Here is a 21,018-nt window from a genome sequence, read left to right as displayed (position 1 = left end):
CATTTGATCCATTGTTGAAAAATTTGAGCAATTATGGCTATCACACTTTAATTATCACCTCTGGCCTTGGTTAAATTCCTTAGTTAAAATTACAAAATTATATTTCATGCAATAATTCAATGTGACTGACTTCTTCAGTTGCTTTACATACTTTGTCTGATGTTTGGCCTTTTTGATAGCCGAAGAGGTTGTGAACCTGCAAGACACACACACAGATATACACGTACACACACATACAAGTGCCAAACTATCCAAACACAAACAGATATATCTCCTTCCACTGCGTTTTTTCAAGGTCTCCCGGCTGCCCAGTGTAGGTGTGTTCCCAGCTAATATCAACAATTGAGCCGGTGAACACATCACAGAGGGATGGGACTAAATGGTGCATGATAGCATGTAGCATTCTCCGACCGCTGCAGAGGAATGTGAGCGAGGAATTTACTGCACCTTACGGGGATGCTTCTGGTCCATGTGTTTTTCAGCTTTGAAACCACTGAAACTGAGCCTCCCCTCTGATACTGCTGGATTATGAGCAGGGATGAGAGTTATGAAATCCTCTAATATGTTTAATGATTGAACAAGTGCTGCCTGGATTTTAGCCATCACCGTCATCAGAATAAAGTGTGGGCAAGAGAAGCACATTTTATCACAAATGTTTGCTTTAAAGGTTATTAAGTCATGATAGTGCATGGTAAAGTCATTACTGTGTTTGCAAACACTCTTACATAAGAGTGTTTAGATGTGAAGAGGAAAAACATACAGAGATGACAGCTAAAGTTGAACCGTCAAGTCTTTGAGCAGCAGGCTGAGTGCCAGCAGTGTAAACATGTTAGATGTTATAATTAGTGACACTCCATCCTGGTTGTGTAAGTGTTATCACTTGGTTAAGCCTGTTTACACAGCACACAGAGTAAAAGATGCACCAGTGTCTAACACACTTCCAGACAAAGCGCTATAATCTGTCTATCACACATGCTACACGCTTATAAAGGCAAATATCAGTCTCAGTTTCCACTGGTTCGGTTGATCACTCTTCATTATGAGCCAATTTGTACTCAGCAGGATTCACTGCCGAACACGAGGCACAGTTTGGTGGGTTTTGCTGGTTATTAGCAACCGTGTAATTACACCCACAGATTTCCAGAATCCCCTGGTAAAACATGTATTATTATCTGCTGACACGATTTTTGGTAAAACCACAAGCTCCCCGAGAATCATATGCCTCATGTAGGAAATATGAGAGCATGTCGAACTGGTTAATGTAGGCTGCAGTCACACCAGACAGAATCTCACTTGTAAATCTGACGACCGCATTCGCTGATATTCTTACATGTGGAATATCTCTCATACTGTGAGGTGCTGCTGCTGCTGCTGCTGCTGCTGCTGCTCTGCAAGCTATTCCTCACAGAGCTCAAAGCGATTGGACGGTGGGGGAGCCAATGGGCGGTGGTGCAGCAGGTTATTTGAACTCTCCACACGCAGCTCAACTAAACCAGACAACATCCTCTGACTTTTCAAACATTATTCTCTCATAAGAGTCCGTCATCGTCCCTCCTCTCAGCCACAGCCCCCGTGGGCTCAGAAAGAAGCACAGAGGACACCTTTAACCTTTATTTTTTTATATAGATTTAAATTTTTACATCAAGTGCATCAAGGATGGGAACTTACGGCTTCTCTTTACATCTGGAGATCTACTGATGCACCTGTTGACTGAGGGAAATTCTGTGTGTTTGAGAATGAACAAAGTTGCTGTGATGAAGTCCGATACTCTGCTTCATTTGGACGACACCAGGAGAGTGGAGGAGAGCAGCAGGTTGAGCTGTGTAGACTTACCTCAGACCAGTTTAACAGACGGACAGAACACAGACCTGCTGCAGTGCCAGGACGCCACTGAAAACAGCTCTATGATCAAGTACAGGAGATATGGGTATGACCATATTTGTCTCTCTTACAAATGTAGCTGTACAGTTTGTCTTATTGCATTTTGTCTTGTTGTTAACATGAAAATACTCTATAAAGATGAACTTAGTTTAATAACTTGACATTATGGATATAAAATGCTTCTTAGCCTACTCTGCCCTAACTAACATGGTTGAATATGGTTTAGAAGAATTTTCATAATCAATAATAGTTTTGATGAATTAATTGCGTGATATTGTGTAAACATTAAATATGCGGTGATAGGAGGCGTTACCAAGCGCCCTGTAACCTAAGCAGAGGGGATTGTGGGTAGATTTAGTGAATCTCTTAGCTAATTCCTTCACTTGTTTTACCCTCTTATTTTATTCTTTTCATGTTATTTTATTTTATAGCTGCTGTACATCGGAGTTATCTTACACATGTTCTTTGATGTCGATGATGTAGATGACAATCTGATTGTACAGATTTAATGTAAGATTTTGTTGACTTGTCTTTTTCATGTTGTGATTGCAGATTTATGTTTAAATGTACTGGTTTTAAATGTGGACCCCAGGAAGACTAGCAGCGTTCTAGAGCGCAGCTAATGGGGGATCCTAACAAATAAAACAAAACAAATAAAACAATTCCTGACTCCTCCAGGTCTCGTCTGGGTGGGGTCAAGGTTCGCCACAAGAGACAGGTGCTGCAGGACATGGCCCGACCGCTGAAACATTGGCTGTATAAACACAGAGACAACCCTTACCCCACCAAGACTGAGAAGGTTCTGCTGGCTCTGGGTTCACACATGACACTAGTGCAGGTGAGACCAGTTTGTTGTCTAATGTTCAATATTGTGGTCCGCTGTTGTGTAACGAGGTGCGCCTGTGTAGGTTTCCAACTGGTTTGCAAATGCCCGGCGGAGGCTGAAAAACACGGTGAGGCAGCCAGACCTGAGCTGGGCCCTGAGGATCAAACTTTATAATAAATACATCCAGGGAAACGCTGAAAGGCTGAGTGTATGCAGCGATGACACCGACTCAGATGGTGAGGGTGACCTACTTTTGTGTCCTTCAAAAAACAGTAGCATTTATCATAGTTTGTAATACTTTGGCTCTTTAAAATCTGATATAGGTTGTGTTTTGTTTCCTTTGATGCAGATGAGGATTGTCCTTTACAAACCCCTATCAGCCAGTCAAACTTTGGCAGGTCATCTTCCCACAAGAGCGTGCTGGAGAAGCAGGCCGGTGTCCTCGCCGTGGCCGACTCTGCCAACAGTGACGACAGCACGTCGCCTCCATCCAAATACAAGAGCAGTTTACTGAATCGGTATCTGAACGACACTCTGCGGCACATGATGGTGGCGAAGGGCGATGGAGTCTCGTCGTCCCGCAAGAGGAGGAGTCACTCCGAGTCGTTCAGCTCCAACGAGTGCGATCGAGATGTTGTCTCTCCGGCGTCGTCCTACGAAACAGAGACCAACTTTGTCTACCACATGGGTGAGCGATAACAGCTGTGACTTTGTAGTGGAAAACAGTTCAACACCCAATCTGCACTGATGTGTGAAAACAGTCTCAACACTTTTATAACAGCGCATTATGGCAGCCAAGCATTGTAACAGAAAATCATGATGATTAAAGCAATTCAAAATAAGAGAGACAGTAAATGAGGAGGAAATAAATGAATGTATCCCCTGTCCATGGAGATCATTAAAGCGTCTTCCTTGTTAATTGCAGATTTATGTTTAAATCAACTAAAATGACGGTTTTACTACCCTTCCTTCCCTCAGTTCATTTTTAACACACCTCGGTGTACGGTAAAATAAGAAGAGAATGAACAGAAACTTCCACATGGCTCCTAAGAGCTCCCTGACATTAATAAATCTCTGGCATTGCTCCCAAAGTCAGAAGCTCAGCAAGATTTGATTATAAAGTTACAGTGAAAGTGGGATGGAGTTTGACACCTGGGTGCCCTCTTAGACCTATAGGGAGCTCAGCACACTGACAACCCTCAAATCCGCGAAGGTACAGGAGCCAAAGCCTCTACAAACATCCCTAATAAAGACTCATGCAGACGCTGAAATCCCTCATTTTAAAATTGGATGGAGCTCGTGCTGGCTGCCGCTGTGCACCGCAAATATCATTTCCATATACTAGAATGTGCCATTTGTTCCGCCTCAGCTTCTTGCCATGGTGGAAATGTCCAGTCCAGTCTCAAGGACAATTACAGAATGTCTGAGACTTTATTCTTCCCAGGGTGAGAAGTGGAAAACTCAGCCAAAATGTAGAAAGAAACGTCATGAAAGCACAGAAGACGTCTCGTAGAGCGACTGTCAGAGCTGCCACTCACCTGTGAGGCAACACAAAGCGACATCACTGAGATCCATTTGGCTCTTCCATCAGGATTTGAGGGTGTAGCTTTGTTTCCTTGACTCATGTGCTCATTGGCGGTCTGCTTCTCCCAAGTGTTACTTTACTACTCAAAATCAATCTAAATCTACATCACATTACAAGAGTTGTGAAAAGATTTTTGAAACCATTCCTTAGCAAACCTCATGCTTTCACCCTAGAATTAAACAAGGCATTATTTAAGCTCCTTTTCAATTTGGGGTACTGGCTAAAAACAGACATCTTATTCCCAGTCTGAAGCAAAACTATTTCATGGATATTTTTCTTGTCTGTGGCATTGCTTAATTGGCATCCAATAAATTCAGTTTTGATTCAAACTGGCCCACTGACAATTGAGTTGAATATCTGGCAAATAGGCCTAATTGACATATGGCCTACAGGAATGGTTCACCAGTGAACTTTATACAGGATGGGCCTATTGTTTAAACTTTAAAAACAAGTATAATATTACAAACCTTTTACTTATGTTTATATGAATTTAACCGTGTTAATAGTGTTAATGATTAATTTATAAAGAGAGCAGTGTGCTAATTAGCAGTCAGTGAGTGCAGCACAAAGACTAAAAACAGGCAAGCACCTCGCCTGGCTTTGTCCAAATGTAATAAAAATCACCTCAGCACCTCTAAACCTTACTGTATGTTTGTTTAATCTGTACAATCAGTGAATGTAATTTAAATGACAGATGTCAGTGTTGTAAGATGTTATGCAGTAGCAACTTTAGCAAGACTAATTCTTAGCTTTGAGCAGTAACTTCGTCAATAATCCGTCAAAATGTGCAGCAGTGATTTCTCCGGTTTACGTTCATTTCTACAAAACCAAAGCAGTGACTGTCTTTGACTATGTTTTAGACTGTGATATATTAAAAATATAAAAACTGTCTTAGTTACGAGTCTAGCTCTCTAAGCTAGGCTAGTTGTCCCAGTATTTCCAATCAATATACTGCACTACAATAAGAGTCTGCTGGATTCGGTTTTTATTTGCTATGGAGTGCTAGGGCCTATAACTTTTCTCATCCAACAACAAGAAAGTATAGAGTAAATCCCAAAATGTTGAACTAGCTATTAGCCCAAACGTTTCATTCCTCTTTTACTTCCACTCATATTTCTTTTGGAGTGACCATACACATTTATTTTTAAATGTTTGTACAAACTTTTAATTAATCCCTGCTGCTGGTGTTAAAAGGTGTTTGCAACCCTGTGCGGCTCCTCTGCGGAGGTGAAGTGGAAAGTCAACCTGCCAGATTCATTACAGGCACCAACATCGTAAACACGTTTCTACTCCGCCCACGAGACAGCTGAGGCCGTCACTAAGGCTGTTTTCGAAACCGCATACTACCGTACTGCCTACTACATACTGCGTTATATGTACTGTATACTGCATACTGAATGTGGGATTCAGTATGCTACTTGAGCAGACCGACGCCGTTATCATCGCAGTATGCAGTATACGAGTTTCCCAGAATGCATTTCACGGCAACCGGTAGCAGTAGCTGTAAACAGGCTAAAAGCTGTTTTGTTTCTCGCTCTAGCGCTGTAATTATGTAACTTTATTAAGTTTTAATATTTTTTCATGCGAGAAAGTAACTGTTAAGACCCCAAATATACGGCCAGTTTATCCAAATGACGGCTGTTTAAAAGTTTGCTCCGATGTTTTTCGGAGAAGTGAAGCTCCGCAGCGACCGGGACATCACAGAGGCAGCAGCCGGTCTCCAGAGTTGCTCGGCCGGCCAGCACTACGACGTCATTCCGGAGGAGAAAACGGTCGCTAATTAACTTACCCGTAGGTTTTTAAAGGTTTACCACCGGCTGGTTAAATTATTTTCAGGAGATAAATGTCGGTCTCATTGATGAAATCTCAATTGTGGCAGTAGCATTAGTTTGTTTGAATGTAAAGTGAAGCTTCTTGTGTGTAAGCAGCGCTGCCTCGGGGCTCTGGAGCCTAACGTTATGTACAGAAATCACCACATTTACAAAAAATAAATAAATATTTTACAATGAACCGATCAGTCTGCATTAAGTTTTATTTTATTAAACTGTAGTTACGGTACACGGCTACACTACCGTCTTTGGTTACGCTCTGGTTACGTTAGGACGTCAGGGGAGCATTGCATTGTGGGATACAGTAGGCGATGTAGACTGGTCAGATGCATACTGGAGATATTTTCCGAATCAGTACGACATCCGGGAACTTTTCGCATACTGCAGATTTTGCTTTTGTTCGCATACTGCATACTACATACTACATTTTGGCCAAATCAGTACGTACTAGCAGTATAGTATGCGGTTTCGAATACAGCCTCTCAGTGATCGGCTACAAGTGACGCCATGACACGGTGGACACTTTTAAGTAGGCCTATACTTTCCCATCAGACTTCCCATTGATATGTTTGATACTTCTAATAACTATACTATATGTTTACTCTACATAATGTGGTACTCACATCAAGTTGAGTATTTCCCTTAAAAAGGCTAGAGAGCCATAAATGTGACTAGAATCGTGTTTTATTGGACACAGAGTGGTGAAAACATATCTGGACAAACGCCTCGCTGCGTTTTCCATCCATTTTGTTTCAAATGAAAACATGCACACTGAGACGGGAGTCTCTTGTTCGCAAATAGATATCCGCATTGAGGAAATAAGGTGTTACATTATTTTTTCAGCTAGGTTGTTTTCCAGTGTGTATCCCAATGACACACCTGTGAGAATGACTGAAAGTCATTGACTTTGGGTTGTGAGGGGATTTAAACTTGTATTGTAGTTGATCACCGGAGACTGGAGACATTATTTCACTGTGAGATGGATACATGAGACAGGATTTATTGTAGTAATAGAAAGCTCGAGCTCTTAATATACACAAAATACTTTTCATGGGAATTCAAACTTAATGACTTTCATGCTGTGAGTTCAACAAGGATTAATACCTCCCTCTGTCCATTAACCGTCAAGCTGCAGCTGGGAGTCGGTTGGCTGAGTGTAAGAAAAACTGGCTAGCCTGAGGGTGAAAATTGAACTCTACCAGCACCTCTAAATCTGACTAATTTATCTTGTTTGTTTAGTCTATACAATACCGCCAGTTGCAGTTTTATGGAACATTATTTCTCTGAAACTGCAATTTGTTGTTTTTACCCTTCAGTTTTTACAGGAATTAAAATTTGACAAATGAGCGTCAGAGGTGTTATTAGGCCTAACCTTCTCACAGAGACATGCTAGCCACTTGTTTCCCATCTCCAGCCTTTTCTCTCCTCCCATAAGCTTCAACCAGCATCATATCTGCTGTAAAGACCTAAAACAATAAGGGTCTTTTCTCAAGGTGTTCATCATTTGCAAATAAAGTCAGATGTGAGTTCTCACATTTAAAGTACAGTATCCTGCACCTCTACAGCACAATGTAATATCAAGCAGCGAGCAACTTCATCACCCCTTGTAAAACAAAATTGTTGTAACTGATCCATGTTATAAATTTGAAGCTCACCAGAGGTAAAACAGTGCTTTTTCATTGTCATAAATACAACAGAAGTACAGAAGTACTTTCTTGGCAAACACATGTTATGGCTAAAGAGAGAAATGCTCAGGGACAGTCAGTAGCAAAAAAGCATAAAACAGCAAAATGATTTACTATCAACAAGTAGTTGCTTTTGGCTTCGGGGCTGGCCGAAGAAATCAGAGACAGGGATGTTTTGGGCTGTTAGCATTGAAAGACTATGTTTCACAGTGGGCCTCTAATTTCCCTGTCTATTGCTCTCTGAAGAAAAATTGGTTTTGACCAGTTTCTATCTGCTCCGAAGAGAAAAAGGCAATACTCCAAAAATGAGATGGAAAATATGCTCTACATATAATGCACACTTATGCACTGACCACAAACAAAAATTGTGCAAGCAATATAATATTACACCAAAGTCCTATTTATCCCGCTCCTCCATCTGAGAGAGCCGGAGATACTGGAGTTTGATTTCAGCTTATTGTGAGAGACACTGACCTTTCTCAGCGTTTTGCACAGATGTAACAGGTTAGGTTTTCCTTCATAACACATATCTTTTCCTGCTGGTATAAATTAATTTTCGTGCTCAGGCTTTCGTCAAAAGAAAGATAGAGAAGTGCAGGCGCAGTTTTGGAAAAGAAAGACTAACTTTTACAGGTGCGAGCAGATCTTTCAAGACCTCAAAACAGAGCGTGTGTCCTCTAGGTTCAGTGCAGATATCAGATTTTTTCCCTCCCCAAACCTCAAGAGAAACACCACATTGCATTTGTTTTGGCCGGTGGAGCTGAGCTCAGGCAGACTGGTGCACTTCACTGTGTCAAACCTATTTTTCACATCCAGACACAAACAGGAGAAGTAACTGTAGACATAATAGTCAACCCTACTAGTTTTCAGAGATGTAGCCTATATGCTTTTATGTATAGTCACCTATGGATGCAGACATAAAAACTTAACACATATGCTGTAAATTAAAATCATTTGCACATTAATTTTACGTATCACTGACATACAGTCATGTAAACCTAATCCAAACACTGATTGTCTTGTAAATACTCTGTTTGTAGTTTTACTGCCATCAAGCCATAAATTGATCCGTGGAATACTTACAAGTGTGTTTTTCTTTTCCTCTGCAGATACAGTGGACTATACTTCAACTAAATGTGACAGGTAAGTGCAATTACTCACCACTCAATCCACATTAAAATCAGCTTTCTGCACTTTTCAACTTGAAAAATAACACGACCCATAATCTCGCTTGGCCGTTATTCTTGAAATTGAACCACTGCCCCCCCCCCCCCCCCCCCCTAATTCATCTGTATTATTCTGGCTTGGCAACAAGAGGAAGTATCCAAACAAATTGACAATATCTGTTCTGGATTTCTATAAGTGGTCTTTAGATAATTTTTTCAGGTTAATTTTGAAAAGAGGTTGGTTGATATTCCACTTTCCACACAGCTGTTTCTCTAATATATTCGCAGGGACCAGCAGCAGCAGGACCGAGGCCAGCAGAGAAGAGACAAGCAGGGCTGGAGGGAGATCCACGCTGCTGTGGCTCTGACCAATCTGGCCCAGGGTCAGAGCCACATGGGGGACCAGAGCAGTGTCATGATGAAGCCGGTCTCAGCCACGGGGCAGAGCTGCACCCGAGAGCCCTTCTCCATAACGCGAACCACTATCATAGACAGGATGTGCGTTTCGGGACCCTCCGCTGCTCTGAGGCAGAGCTGCACCACAGGGCCCACTCTCACCAGCCGCATCATCCAGAAGTCCTCTCATATCGCTGAGGTCCAGACTGTCAAAGTGGCCCTGGCAAACAGTGTGTAGGCATTAAACATGAGTGCCTGGTCTAGGAACATCGTCCCATATGGGAATACCAGATGCTTAAATGCCTAGAAATATATGTACAGCCCCTGATTTTTTTGTAATGCTAATAAACTTTGTCATTTTCAATCATTTTTACATTGTAAGATAGGAAAACTAACCTAACAACTTTGAATTTTTCTAATGTTTGCTATGTTCCTAATGTGCTCCTATTGCCCTTTGTTGCAGTAAGTTATATTAACTTCAGTGAGACCGGATTATCATCCAATGCTTAATTTGACAGCAGCTATTTGAATAAAAACCAATGTGAAATCTTTTGACCAGTCGTTCGCTTTGAATCATTGCTCTGCAGCGGCTGAGGCTGCAGTTACGTTTTACTGAACTGTACTTAGTGGTAGTTTTCATGTGTGCAGCCGTGGCTTTCAGTCCCATCGCATCCTTTCGAATAGCTTTTTAAAAGGTTGTAATATGGACAGACGGGTGGCACGCTGAACGGAGCAGGAAGGTAGTTTTCAAGCAGAGAGCTGGTCCACTGTGATACTTGGACAGGAGCTAACATCTGTTCAAACACGTCATTAACTACACAAGAGACCAGTGAAACACAACGGACGAGGCTCAAGACTCAGTGAACCTATTACCTACACGTTTCTTTATCCAAAGTCAGAGCAGCTTTTTAGTTTCTGTAGAAATAATAGATCAGATAGATATTAGATATAATGCTTGTAGAGATGAATCAGTTGACTCTTATCATTCCTCTCACCTTTGCAGCACCTTTTCATCTAGTTTCAGTTTTCTAGCAGGAAGTTGTAACAGTTTTCACTGTAAACGCCCTAAAAATCCATCTGGAGGTGAAGTTTCCAGTACCAGACAGCAGACAGACAAAGTTAGCAACAAGTTGATCGATTTTTAGCCACAGCTCGACATTTCCCTCTGGAGCGAGCCAATGGAGACACATATAAAACTAAAAGGACAGTTTATGTATTTCTCCAGAGACACACTCCAACTGAGTGCTAATGTTGCTTTGTGTCCTCTGAAATTCTAAGGCAGCTGTTGTCAAAAAAAGTTTCTTATCAACTTCAAAGATCATTTTACAGCCCAGAAGAAGCAGTTCCATCAACTTCATGCTGGTAACTATCTTTCTTTTTTTGTTGTTGGCAGTTGATGACGCAGCCACATGTAAGTGACAGAGGCTGCATGTATTAGTGAACCACAGAGAACGATCATCTTACTCTGCTTTTCCATTCAGCTCTACGTAGCTTCATAGCATCTTTTTGTCATTATCTTGCAGGCATAACCTGCTCCTTCGCTTTTTTGTTCTTTCACCCCTTTGCATCATTTTTGGCCACAGCAGGCGACTGTGGACCACCATGCACCAGTCAGCGCCTCGCTGGACGTAGTGGAGCATATAGAAGCTAAAGGACAGGTTAGAGGAGACTCAACACAGAGCTGACAGGATAGGCAGATGTACAGCTACACATTAATGTTTGTGTAAATTGGTTGCCAGCAAGGTCCTTATATCAACTCTAAAGGTTAAGGGTTAATGTTGATATCACTGCTGTCTCTCAATTTGTTTCTTGGTAAAAAAAAAAAAAAGGAAAAAAAGGGAGGGATAAGGCGCTCATTTAGGAAAAATTGGATTTCTCTCCCTCATTTTCCTCTTCAACCACCAAACATAATTATGATTTGTGAAACACCCAAGTGTTTTGTTTTTCAAGTTAAGACATTACTTTAACGCCAAATAAGCTCTCAGGAATTTCCTGACCTCAATATGAGGTCAAGTGCCAAAAAACTTCAAATACTGGAAATGTGGAGGACACGTTGAGCCTCAGAAGAATGTCTGGTACTCGCCGTCTGTAGGGAGATTTGTGGGGAGCGTCCTGTTCCATCTAGGCACATCCTGACACCAAACATAAGCTTGTAATCACACATAGCCCTCTGGGACTCTTTTACAAAACATGTTTAACAGGATTTTTCCACTTGTGTCCTGGTTTTGGTCTGTTTTTTTTTGACATTTTGCGCAAAGAATGTTTTCAGTCTTGCATGTATGACAGGCTAGTCATCAATTAAGTATTATGGAAAGTGCACCTCACTCCCGTTTCCATTTAAAAGCTGTTTTTGATTAGGTGGGCTTTTTACACAACACGGAAACTAAATGGCAGCTCTCAAACGGCAATTAAACAATAGTTAGTCTTGAGTGACGGCATCTTGGGGCTGTCATTTATTTCACTTTGAAACAATACAAATGTTACTTTACCATAACTCTAGCAAATGTCATTCAATGTTAAGGCAGATATCAGGTTAACATATTGCTGTATATGATTCAAACAGATGCACAGCAAAAGCCACGGGGAAAAGCACAGGGTGTAAGGGTAAACGGTCAATCAGCATCATTTTAAACATCAGAAAATTTCAAACAAACAGCAACAACGCAGCAAATATGTGATAAAGATAGAAAGGAACAAAGCTCTTAGGAATGGTCTCATATTATAATGAATGAGAAATGCCTTCAGTAAATCAGTGGGACATTATATGGACCACAACAACACACAGAAACTGCCAAATAAATGTAAATGAGAAAAAACAAGCTCACAGGACAGGTTTGTGACCTAATGCATACAGGCAAGGTGACGGTGAGCTCAAGAGAATAAAAGGGCATGTTTTATTGCAAGAGCTCTACCGCAATACTGTAAACCTCACACGTATACCACTGGAAGGTATCGTCCAGATCAGCCATGCAGAGACAAAGACAGAAAACCTTAAGAGACAAAGATGATTTGTTTGATTATTTCCACATTAAAAGAAAAAACAGCCAATTCAATTGAAAGCATCTATAAATTAGGCAAATAATCATAATAATAATTGGGCTAAGAGTGTCAGCAGCTGGGGTCCAATGTGACATGTCTTCTTTGGGAGCATTCACAGTCCTCTGGTGCGTAATGAGACGTTTAACGGAGGGACAACACACCACATAACAAGTCTCCTCCAGCCACTATCCTTGATAAAAGTGACGTGGAAGCCTGCAAATACATTATATGTGACTTGGAGAACATTGTGTCGATGAACTTTGCAGCTACACAAAGGTGGACGTCTACAGCTCACATAGCACAAGCAGGACAAACGTTTTCCTGGCGAAGAAGCTTCCACAGTGATTATAATTTATCATTTTTCAATACAATTTGACAAGCTATGTACTGTAACCTACAAATCGGTTCATGTTATAGGCACTACACTATTAACCTGATGCCTTAATGCACAACAGAACCACTGTTGCCAGTAAGATAAATTCAAACCAGACATGTACATGTATGACATTATGTACACTTGGCATGGTGAAGTTACTTTAAAATACTAGACGTCGTTCGACAAGAGGCTATTCTTGCGTGATACCTTCATTAAGGTTTGAAACAGAAAGTAGTGACATGTGATAAATGATGGTTGAAAAGGAAGTGTGCAAACAGCAAAGTCCATTTGACCAACAGAACTACTCCCGACAGTTAACTTTTTTTTCTAAGTACTCTTCCACCACTCGCGCTCTCTCTTTGTTTTGCTCTCTGGTTCTGGTCCGTAGTCATTCCTGTCAGGTTTGTGCTTTTTCGAATGGATCAGTTTCAGGGTATGGAGCAGTATCCTCCACATGCCTTGCCACCGGCCGGCTCCTGTTCCCCCAGACGGACCTTCTGACCCTGGCCTTCACTCTCCCAAAGCCCTGGAGTCTGGAGGATCTTCTCTACAAGCTCCTCGAAGGCACACTGGACACCATCTTTGGTCTTTGCACTGGCCTCTGTACAAAGGAAAAGGGGGGAGCACCAAGACTTATGAGATCAGTAGAAATCCAGCAGAGCACTCTCCAGAACGTTACCAAAGCATCAGCAGAGGAGCACGTCAAGCTTTTAAAACCGAAACAGATCACAGCATCTCTCTCTTTTTTTTTAAAAACAGTGACATCAATGACAAAGATTTTAAAAATATCCATGTGTTGATTGAAATATGAAGTATGAAATGACTTCATTTAAGAATCAGGAGACATCCAGTGAGATGAAGACGTCGTGACAGCGGATTAAATCCATGACATCTTCTTGCCCAGCCCTCCTCAAAACCCCTTAATTTAGCCGTTCTAAAATGGAAACTCCACTGAAACGTTAACCTAATTTCCCAGAGAGGGACAGATTGGAGATGAGAATCAGGAACACGTGTAGACATGGATTCGATAAATGAAAGCCGGCTAGATTTTAATCATAATGCAGTTCTTCTGCAGTGGCTGCATCTTTCAGTGCAGCGCTGACAGTTAGAGACTCAGAAATCCCAACGCAGTATAAACAGCGCAACAAACCCAAACTAAACACACGACTTGCTTAGTGATGTCCTGACTTGTTCCAACTGTGCAATTACAGTTCTGACTTTTAAGTGCAGTACTGTAAGTTTTAATATCTTTGACTTAAATTTTATGCTTCTATTAGTTTAAATAGCCATGTCTGACCATGTTTGACTTTACTCTGTCATGGATACTTACCAATAAAAAGCATAGAGTGTTTTCGAGCAAATTTCAAGCCTTCATTTCTGTCCACCTCATGGTCGTCCTGAAAACCAAACAGACATCCTATGTAATTTTCTCCATGTGGAACACACATAGTAAAGGATCCAAAGGGTTTAAACATCACATACTATAAAAAATATGAAGGCACATCCATGGCTGGTAAGCACATACACAATTTTTTGTTTTTTTGTGTTGTATACTTTATTTTTTAATGCTAATAATGTAAGAAACGCTATGGTTTTATACATTCATAAACCCAAAGTTCAACATAAAGAGATGTTGCACTTACACTACATATTGCTGTAAATTAATAACATTGATTTATGGCCTTAAAAGGAAGATGTGATTATGGAGTGACTCACCCTATCAATTTTGTTCCCGACCAGCATCTTAACAATGTCGTTGCGTGTAGTGTAGGTTTCCAGTTCGTTCAGCCAGTTTTCGAGCTTTGTGAATGTGTCACGCTTTGTGACATCATACACTGTCGAACAAGGCAGAGAGGAGTTGGAGGAAATATAAAATGGTTGTGTATGAATATCTTCAAAGATATTTGACAGTCGTTAATCCAGTTTGGGTACTTAAGCTTGCATTAGTTTCGAAATCACTAAGATTATTAGCAAGCAATAAACAAATAATGACTTGAAATGTTCCTGTGATGTTAGAGGGACACGTATGAGTGTGGGATCATTTATTTAGCTTTTATATTGTTTACCAAGTATGACTCCTTGTGCGCCGCGGTAATAGCTGGGTGTCAGGGTGCGAAACCTTTCCTGTCCAGCTGTGTCCTGCAGAAGTGAAGACAGCAAAAGATTCCATGACAACAAACTTTTGAGATCAACATGCACGGCGGCCAAGTCCCTGCGTCCACACTCACAGACTGTGACTTAAACATGTGTTCCTTATTGTAAGTCTGCAGGTCTCAGGGCCGTCCCACTGTGAACTGGCCGTTGCCCCAAGGATCCTTTAAGACTTTGGGGGCTTTCAGGCCAGTTGTTTGAAGTAACTATCCACAGTTCATATTGTTATAATGTTAAAAACAGGTTAACCAGAGCAGTCATTCAAAAAGGACACAGGTTGAAATAGCTGACAAAAATCTAATTAAATGTTGTTGTGTTTTTTTTTTTAATAAATGTATTGATTTGCCCAAATTGGACTGAACATTACTAATAATTAGTAAACACTTTTGTATTTAACTGCATTGTAATTTCAACCTTACACTTTTCTTACTTCATCCCACGTAATGTGACATGCAGTGTCTGATTCCTCCTGAAGCATTTCTGCACCACCCAACAACTCTCTAACACACACACACGCACGCACGCACACACACACACTATACCTTTTGTTAAGCTGTAAAATAGTGTGTGACAGTGCTGTGCAATATCACTTATTTGTTTTTATTGTTTTGTGTTTTGTAATCAAATGGCTGATAATATACATAATATAATATTATAGTAAATTAGTGTTTGTTTTTCATTAACTATTTGACATTGCACTGTTTTCTTTCTTTCTTGTCTCATTTGCAGCTGTGGCCTACCTCTGCCAACGGTGGGACAAATAAAGGAATATGTTACTTTATCTCTTCCTGAACAGCCTCTCAGTTTAAACCTGTGAAATTGGCTGAGCAATGTCGCCATCTCGTGGAGAAACCCTGCACTTCACCATGTTTTTCCTAACAGACTAAGACAATAGCATAAAGACTTGTGTCTTACCCATATGGCGAGCTTTGCTTTGTTCCCATCTATTGCGAGTGTTTTTACTTTGAAGTCCACACCTGATCAGTCGGGAGACAGAGAGAGACAGTGAGCAAGGACTTTAAATGATCAATATTAAATTGTCTGTAGCACCCAAAAGCACATGTAAAGTATGTGTGTGTTGTTGTTGTGGTTGTGGTTATTACCTATTGTGGCTGACTGCTCAGGATCGAAAGTATCGTCTGTGAACCTCAGGAGGAGACTGTCAGGGAAACAAAGACAACATGGAAATGAGCAGGACATACAGTACAATAGGCTTCTGTGAGTTTATTTTGGTCAACACACAATCAGCTGTGTGTCCTGTGTCAGTTTTGTGGAGATCTCAGTCAACAACAACCACACAGTTTAGATGTTGACCCATGACTACAGATAAACAGTGTACAGAGAACATGATAACATGTCTCAGCTTGACTAAACATTAGCTGACCGCCGGCAGCAACAGGAGCAGCTAGCCGTAGCAGCAGCTGCTGAGCGCTGAGGACTTAACTTTGCTCAACAAGAAGGATGTCAACATCCACAACAGGCTAGCCGAGGAGCTAGCTGCACACACACACACAAACCTGGACTTCCCGACTCCACTTTCACCGATTATCAACAGTTTCAGAGTCGTTAACACGTCGTCGTCCATGTTCCCACGGCAGGAACTTTAATTTCAACTTGGCGACGGTTTAAACTTCAACTTTTCCTTGTTTTTAACGCAGCGGATAGCTAGCAGCTGCGGTGACAGCCTGCTCTTCGTCTTTACTTCCGCCTAACCTGCGTCGCGTGACGTAACCGAGGTTCACGCGCTGCCGAAAAATAATAACTGTGTTAAACAAAAATAAATAAATAATAATAATAACGGTGTTAAACTTTGTAAATAACATTTGCTTTTTGGTATTGCACAGTTGTGTTTTTTTTTTTTTTCGTTTTTTTTTCAAAATGTCCAAAACAATTAGCCTGCACAGAATGGAAAATGTGATAATGAAATATATCTTATATAATAGGCTATGGAAATAAAATAAACAAATGTTGTAGCTACAGCTATGTATTATTAACAGACTACTGTACATCAAAACTGTATTTTAGTTTGAATATCTAATAAAAATTGTTTTGTATTGAAAATAATAAATAAAAGTGACAGAGAGATCATAGTGGTCTTCAGGAGCACCCTCAAAGATTTTGATGATGTTGAAACCAACACTGAGCAAAAAGGAAAATGTTGTTCACACTGAAGAAATTCCAACAAGATGATGGCAACTCACAGTTTGACCACCATTTAAAACTCTTGAAATCTATAGAATACATGTATCAATATTGACAGCATTTGTTATTTGTTCATTAATCTCATTTCATCTTATGCAATTCCATCAGCCTTGATGCCAGCCAATTACACTTGTGATAATGGCTATCTATTCTTAATATTGTCAGTGTTTTGTCAAGAGGTTACCCTAGACCCTTTTTTATGAATCTGCTTTCAACAACAGTTTTTATAGGCTATATTTCAACAAAATTGTGGATTAGTTTTTAAGAGTTCAGGTATTGAAATAAAACATTGGTTATAATATAAGGGGAAATCCACCATAGAAATGACTGTCTGTGAACTGATAAGAAAACCTTTCAATAGTAAATGAAGGGGCCACATTATAAAGCACAACCCATCTTTATCCTGTTTCTTTTCTACTCTGTAATTATCCACAATAGCCCTAAACATTAGCCGGTGTCACCCAACCATGAAAAGGAATCACCTGGGGGATAAGCAAAAAGAAACCAGTGACTGTACCTAGAAGTGGGATGGAACCAGTGAGCCATACTACACCTTCTGTTCTTCAATAAGCTCTTTAAATGAACTGGTCCTCAGTCCTCATCTGCCTCTGTTCATTACAGGGAGGGTTGACCCTGTTATTATGCAAATCTCAGCACATGTAGGAGCTAAAAAGACTCTGCAGCACAACAGCAAATGGTTGTGAATACAGTTTCCTCTAATGTTGGTCAGACACTGTGAGAATAGGAGCAGCTCTTGTAGGTTTTTATTTTAAATGCCAATCTGAGCAAGCTTTTGAAGGAGCAAGTTTCTGCAAATATGGCCAAATGTCGCACAGACTGCCTGGAGAGACGCCTGCGGATCTGCTTTGAGGTGTTGGGCTGTTTTATTGGATCCCATCCCTGGTGGTTCCTGCTCGCCCCCGTGGTTCTCTCTGCAGGTCTGGGGAGTGGGTTTTATTTTCTCACCGACAGGATGTCCAACGATATCGAAGAGCAGTTCACACCTGTTGATGGGAAAGCCAAGATGGAGAGAAAATACATCCAAGAGACTTTCTCAGCAAATGAGTCCGTGTTTTCAAGCTTAAGGCTGAGCACAAGTGGGAATTATGCAACTATCATTGCTACAAGTGACAGGAACATCCTGACAGAGGATTCACTACAGGACATCCTACAACTGGACCATAACATTAGGAGTATGTCAGTGCAGTTTGACAACCAGTCATTCATGTATGTGGATGTCTGTGCTGAGGTGTTGGGATCCTGCACATCTAATGACATTCTAGATATTATCAAAGGCAATGCCAGCAACATAAATGCTGTCAACTTAACATTTCCTTGGTATCAGGCTGGTTTTAGGAGAGTTCCCCTGTATTTAAGTCTGGGGAGTGTGGAACTGGATGAGGAAAGCTCACATGTTGAGAGTGCTGAAGCCATACAGCTCTATTACTATTTACAAGAAGACACCAAAGAAAGAACAGATCTGTGGCTGGAAGGTTTCATATCTTTGGTCTCAAATGAATCATCCACATCTATTCAGGTAAGCAGACCTGCACCATACCTGCGTTTTCTCAATTGATACCTTTATGTTAAGTTTATTAACATTTTTTCCAGGTGTCATACTCCACCTCCATGTCAATACAGTGGGAGTTTGAGAAATCTCCAGCCTCTGTCATCTATTTATTCTCCATCACCTACGCCATTGCCATCACATTTTCCATTATATCATGTTGGAGGTTGGGAACACTTTTTCTTATATAATGATTTCTCAAGACAGTAATTTCAACACCTCGTTTCCAAAGCCTAAAGTTTATGATAGAAAAGTCTACAATAAAAAATAAAAAAATCACATGTTAGGTGTTAAATGACATGTCTGATTCCCTCAGGTTGGACAATGTACGGACAAAGGTGTGGGTGGCATCTTGTGGGGTGCTGTCCACAGGTCTGGCAGTCCTGAGTGGTTTTGGTGCACTGCTGTTGCTGGGCCAACCTTTTGTCATGACAGCTGCCTCCTGTCCTTTCATGATATTAGGTAGGTATGCCAGTGGAACCAAGCTAAGTACACCAACAGACCTTAAAGGGATAGTTTAACATTTTGGCAAATTTGCCTATTGCCATAATCCCTATAGCCACCTTTAATTATCGGTGCATGTTGTTTTGAGATCTGCGGGGCAGAGCTGCTCAGTGAACACAATGGAGGTGAATGGTACAGGTCCCCTGTCCTTCAAGACTCATCAAATACACAATCCAACAACTCCAAAACATATGTTCACATGCATATTCACCACGCTATGAAATAATAACATCACGAGTCAGAGTTGTTTTCGAGGAAAATGCTTGGCTGGAAGTACATTCCAGACATTTCTGCTGGGCAGATTGATTTCAAAAGTGAAAGTAGTACATGTGTCATAATGTTACATAATTATACATGATTATATCATAGCATGTTGAATGTGCAGGTCACAACTCCATGAGAGTGTTTTGGAGTTGTTGGATTGTGTAGGCTATTTGATGAGTTTGATGAAGGACAGGGGGCCGGTAGCGTTCACCTCCATTGTGTCTGCTGAGCAGCTCGCGTCTCTGCCCCGTGGAACTCAAAACAACATGCACCAATAATTCAAGGTAATGAACCTAAAATACCCCAATGATTATAGGGATTATGGCAATAGGCGAATTCGCAAAATGTTGAACTATCCCTTTAAAAAGCAAACCAAAAAAACCCTTTTGAAATTCCCTCTCCTCATTGTCTTGACCTGCAGGTGTTGGACTTGATGATATGTTCATCATGATCTCCTGCTGGCAGAGGAGCCGTGTTTTGGACAGCGTCCCCGACCGGCTCGCTCACACCTACAGGGATGCTGGCGTCTCCATCACCATCACCACCCTGACTGACGCTCTGGCTCTCTTCCTGGGCTGCAGCTCGCCCTTCGGCTCGGTCCAGTCCTTCTGCCTCTACGCTGGGGTTTCTGTCTGCTTCTGCTACCTGTACAACATCACCTTCCTGGGGGCCTGTATGGCCTTGAACGGACACAGGGAAGCAGAGAACAGGCACTGGTTCACCTGTGCCAAAGTCCCAGAGGACTTACCACACAGGACTTCAAAAGCCTTCGGTGTGTGCTGTGTTGGGGGGAGCTACGATTTGATGACTGAAAAGGAGGAAACTGAGTCCATGAGCCACATTTTTAAGAAGTTTTATGGTCCATTTCTGACCCACAAACTCATTAAAGCACATGTATTTGTCATCTATGCAGCCTATCTGGCTGTTAGCATCTATGGTTGTTGGATCTTAAAGGAGGGACTCGACATCAGGAATCTGGCTTTGGATGATTCCTACATTATTGATTACTACAACAATCAAAGACAATACTTTTCTGAATATAGCTGCAATGTGATGGTAGCGGTGAAACAACCCTTCCAATACTGGGACGAGGAAGGACAGAAGGAACTGCAGTCATGCATCTCAAACTTTGAACGTTTAAACTACGTCAATAGCACATCTGCTTGGTTTCTTTCTTTTCAGCATTTTGCAAATGCAACCAACCTCAACATCAGCTCTCAGGAGGCTTTCCAATCCCATCTGCCCCGTTTCTTAGAACTCAGCTCAGTGTTCAGACAAGACATCAACACGACTGAGGACAACGAGATTCAGGCCTCTCGCTTCTTCATTCAGACACTGAACAAAACCACGATGAAGGACGTGATGACTGGACTCAGGGAAACAGCGGAGGAATGTCCAGTGCAGCTGCTGGTGTACCACCCTGCCTTCATTTACTATGACCAGTATACTGTCATCATGGACAACACCATTCAAACTGTCCTGGCGGCCGTGACTGTGATGCTGGTCGTCTCGCTCATCCTCATACCCAGCCTGCTTTGCTCCGTGTG

At 41.4% G+C, this 21,018-nt stretch overlaps 3 protein-coding genes across 3 annotated transcripts in view; 2 read left to right on the top strand and 1 right to left on the bottom strand.

Annotated features, from left to right (window-relative positions):
- The first annotated feature begins 1,467 nt into the window (after window positions 1–1,467).
- LOC146971103 (homeobox protein Mohawk-like) lies at window positions 1,468–9,920 on the top strand. Its single transcript, XM_085805128.1, has 6 exons — window positions 1,468–1,927; window positions 2,560–2,719; window positions 2,790–2,943; window positions 3,057–3,395; window positions 8,916–8,949; window positions 9,261–9,920. Exons 1-6 carry the CDS (start codon window positions 1,698–1,700, stop codon window positions 9,604–9,606), a joined length of 1,263 nt encoding a protein of 420 aa, XP_085661254.1. The 5' UTR covers window positions 1,468–1,697; the 3' UTR covers window positions 9,607–9,920.
- A 1,878-nt stretch (window positions 9,921–11,798) lies between these two features.
- On the bottom strand, window positions 11,799–16,649 carry LOC146971102 (ras-related protein Rab-18-B). Its single transcript, XM_085805127.1, has 7 exons — window positions 16,452–16,649; window positions 16,038–16,093; window positions 15,850–15,911; window positions 14,850–14,922; window positions 14,500–14,618; window positions 14,114–14,180; window positions 11,799–13,384 (listed from the first exon to the last, which is right to left on the bottom strand). The coding sequence occupies exons 1-7, from the start codon at window positions 16,517–16,519 to the stop codon at window positions 13,212–13,214; spliced, it is 618 nt and encodes a 205-aa protein (XP_085661253.1). The 5' UTR covers window positions 16,520–16,649; the 3' UTR covers window positions 11,799–13,211.
- A 1,304-nt stretch (window positions 16,650–17,953) lies between these two features.
- Window positions 17,954–21,018, top strand: part of ptchd3b (patched domain containing 3b) — a 10,784-nt gene continuing 7,719 nt past the window's right edge. The window contains exons 1-4 of the mRNA XM_085805968.1: window positions 17,954–18,673; window positions 18,748–18,869; window positions 19,020–19,165; window positions 19,893–21,018. Coding sequence (XP_085662094.1) covers window positions 17,954–18,673; window positions 18,748–18,869; window positions 19,020–19,165; window positions 19,893–21,018 — 2,114 coding nt within the window. The remainder of the gene's footprint in view (window positions 18,674–18,747; window positions 18,870–19,019; window positions 19,166–19,892) is intronic.

Source organism: Trachurus japonicus, chromosome 17 (genome assembly GCF_045865225.1).
Source record: "Trachurus japonicus isolate A0001 chromosome 17, Traja_1.0".
NCBI classification, from domain to species: Eukaryota; Metazoa; Chordata; class Actinopteri; order Carangiformes; family Carangidae; genus Trachurus; species Trachurus japonicus.
This window is presented reverse-complemented; position numbering and strand designations above follow the sequence as displayed.

Bases quoted from the DNA above. Each gene is read 5' to 3' on its own strand.
- LOC146971102 (XM_085805127.1), bottom strand. From the start codon at position 16,519: ATGGACGACGACGTGTTAACGACTCTGAAACTGTTGATAATCGGTGAA. The intron at 15,912-16,037 runs GTAATAACCACA...CCGACTGATCAG, and splicing joins TGAGCAGTCAGCCACAATAG to GTGTGGACTTCAAAGTAAAA. The intron at 13,385-14,113 runs GTAAGTATCCAT...TCCTTTGTACAG, and splicing joins ACACTCTATGCTTTTTATTG to AGGCCAGTGCAAAGACCAAA.
- LOC146971103 (XM_085805128.1), top strand. From the start codon at position 1,698: ATGCACCTGTTGACTGAGGGAAATTCTGTGTGTTTGAGAATGAACAAA. The intron at 1,928-2,559 runs GTATGACCATAT...TGACTCCTCCAG, and splicing joins ATCAAGTACAGGAGATATGG to GTCTCGTCTGGGTGGGGTCA. The intron at 3,396-8,915 runs GTGAGCGATAAC...TTTCCTCTGCAG, and splicing joins CAACTTTGTCTACCACATGG to ATACAGTGGACTATACTTCA.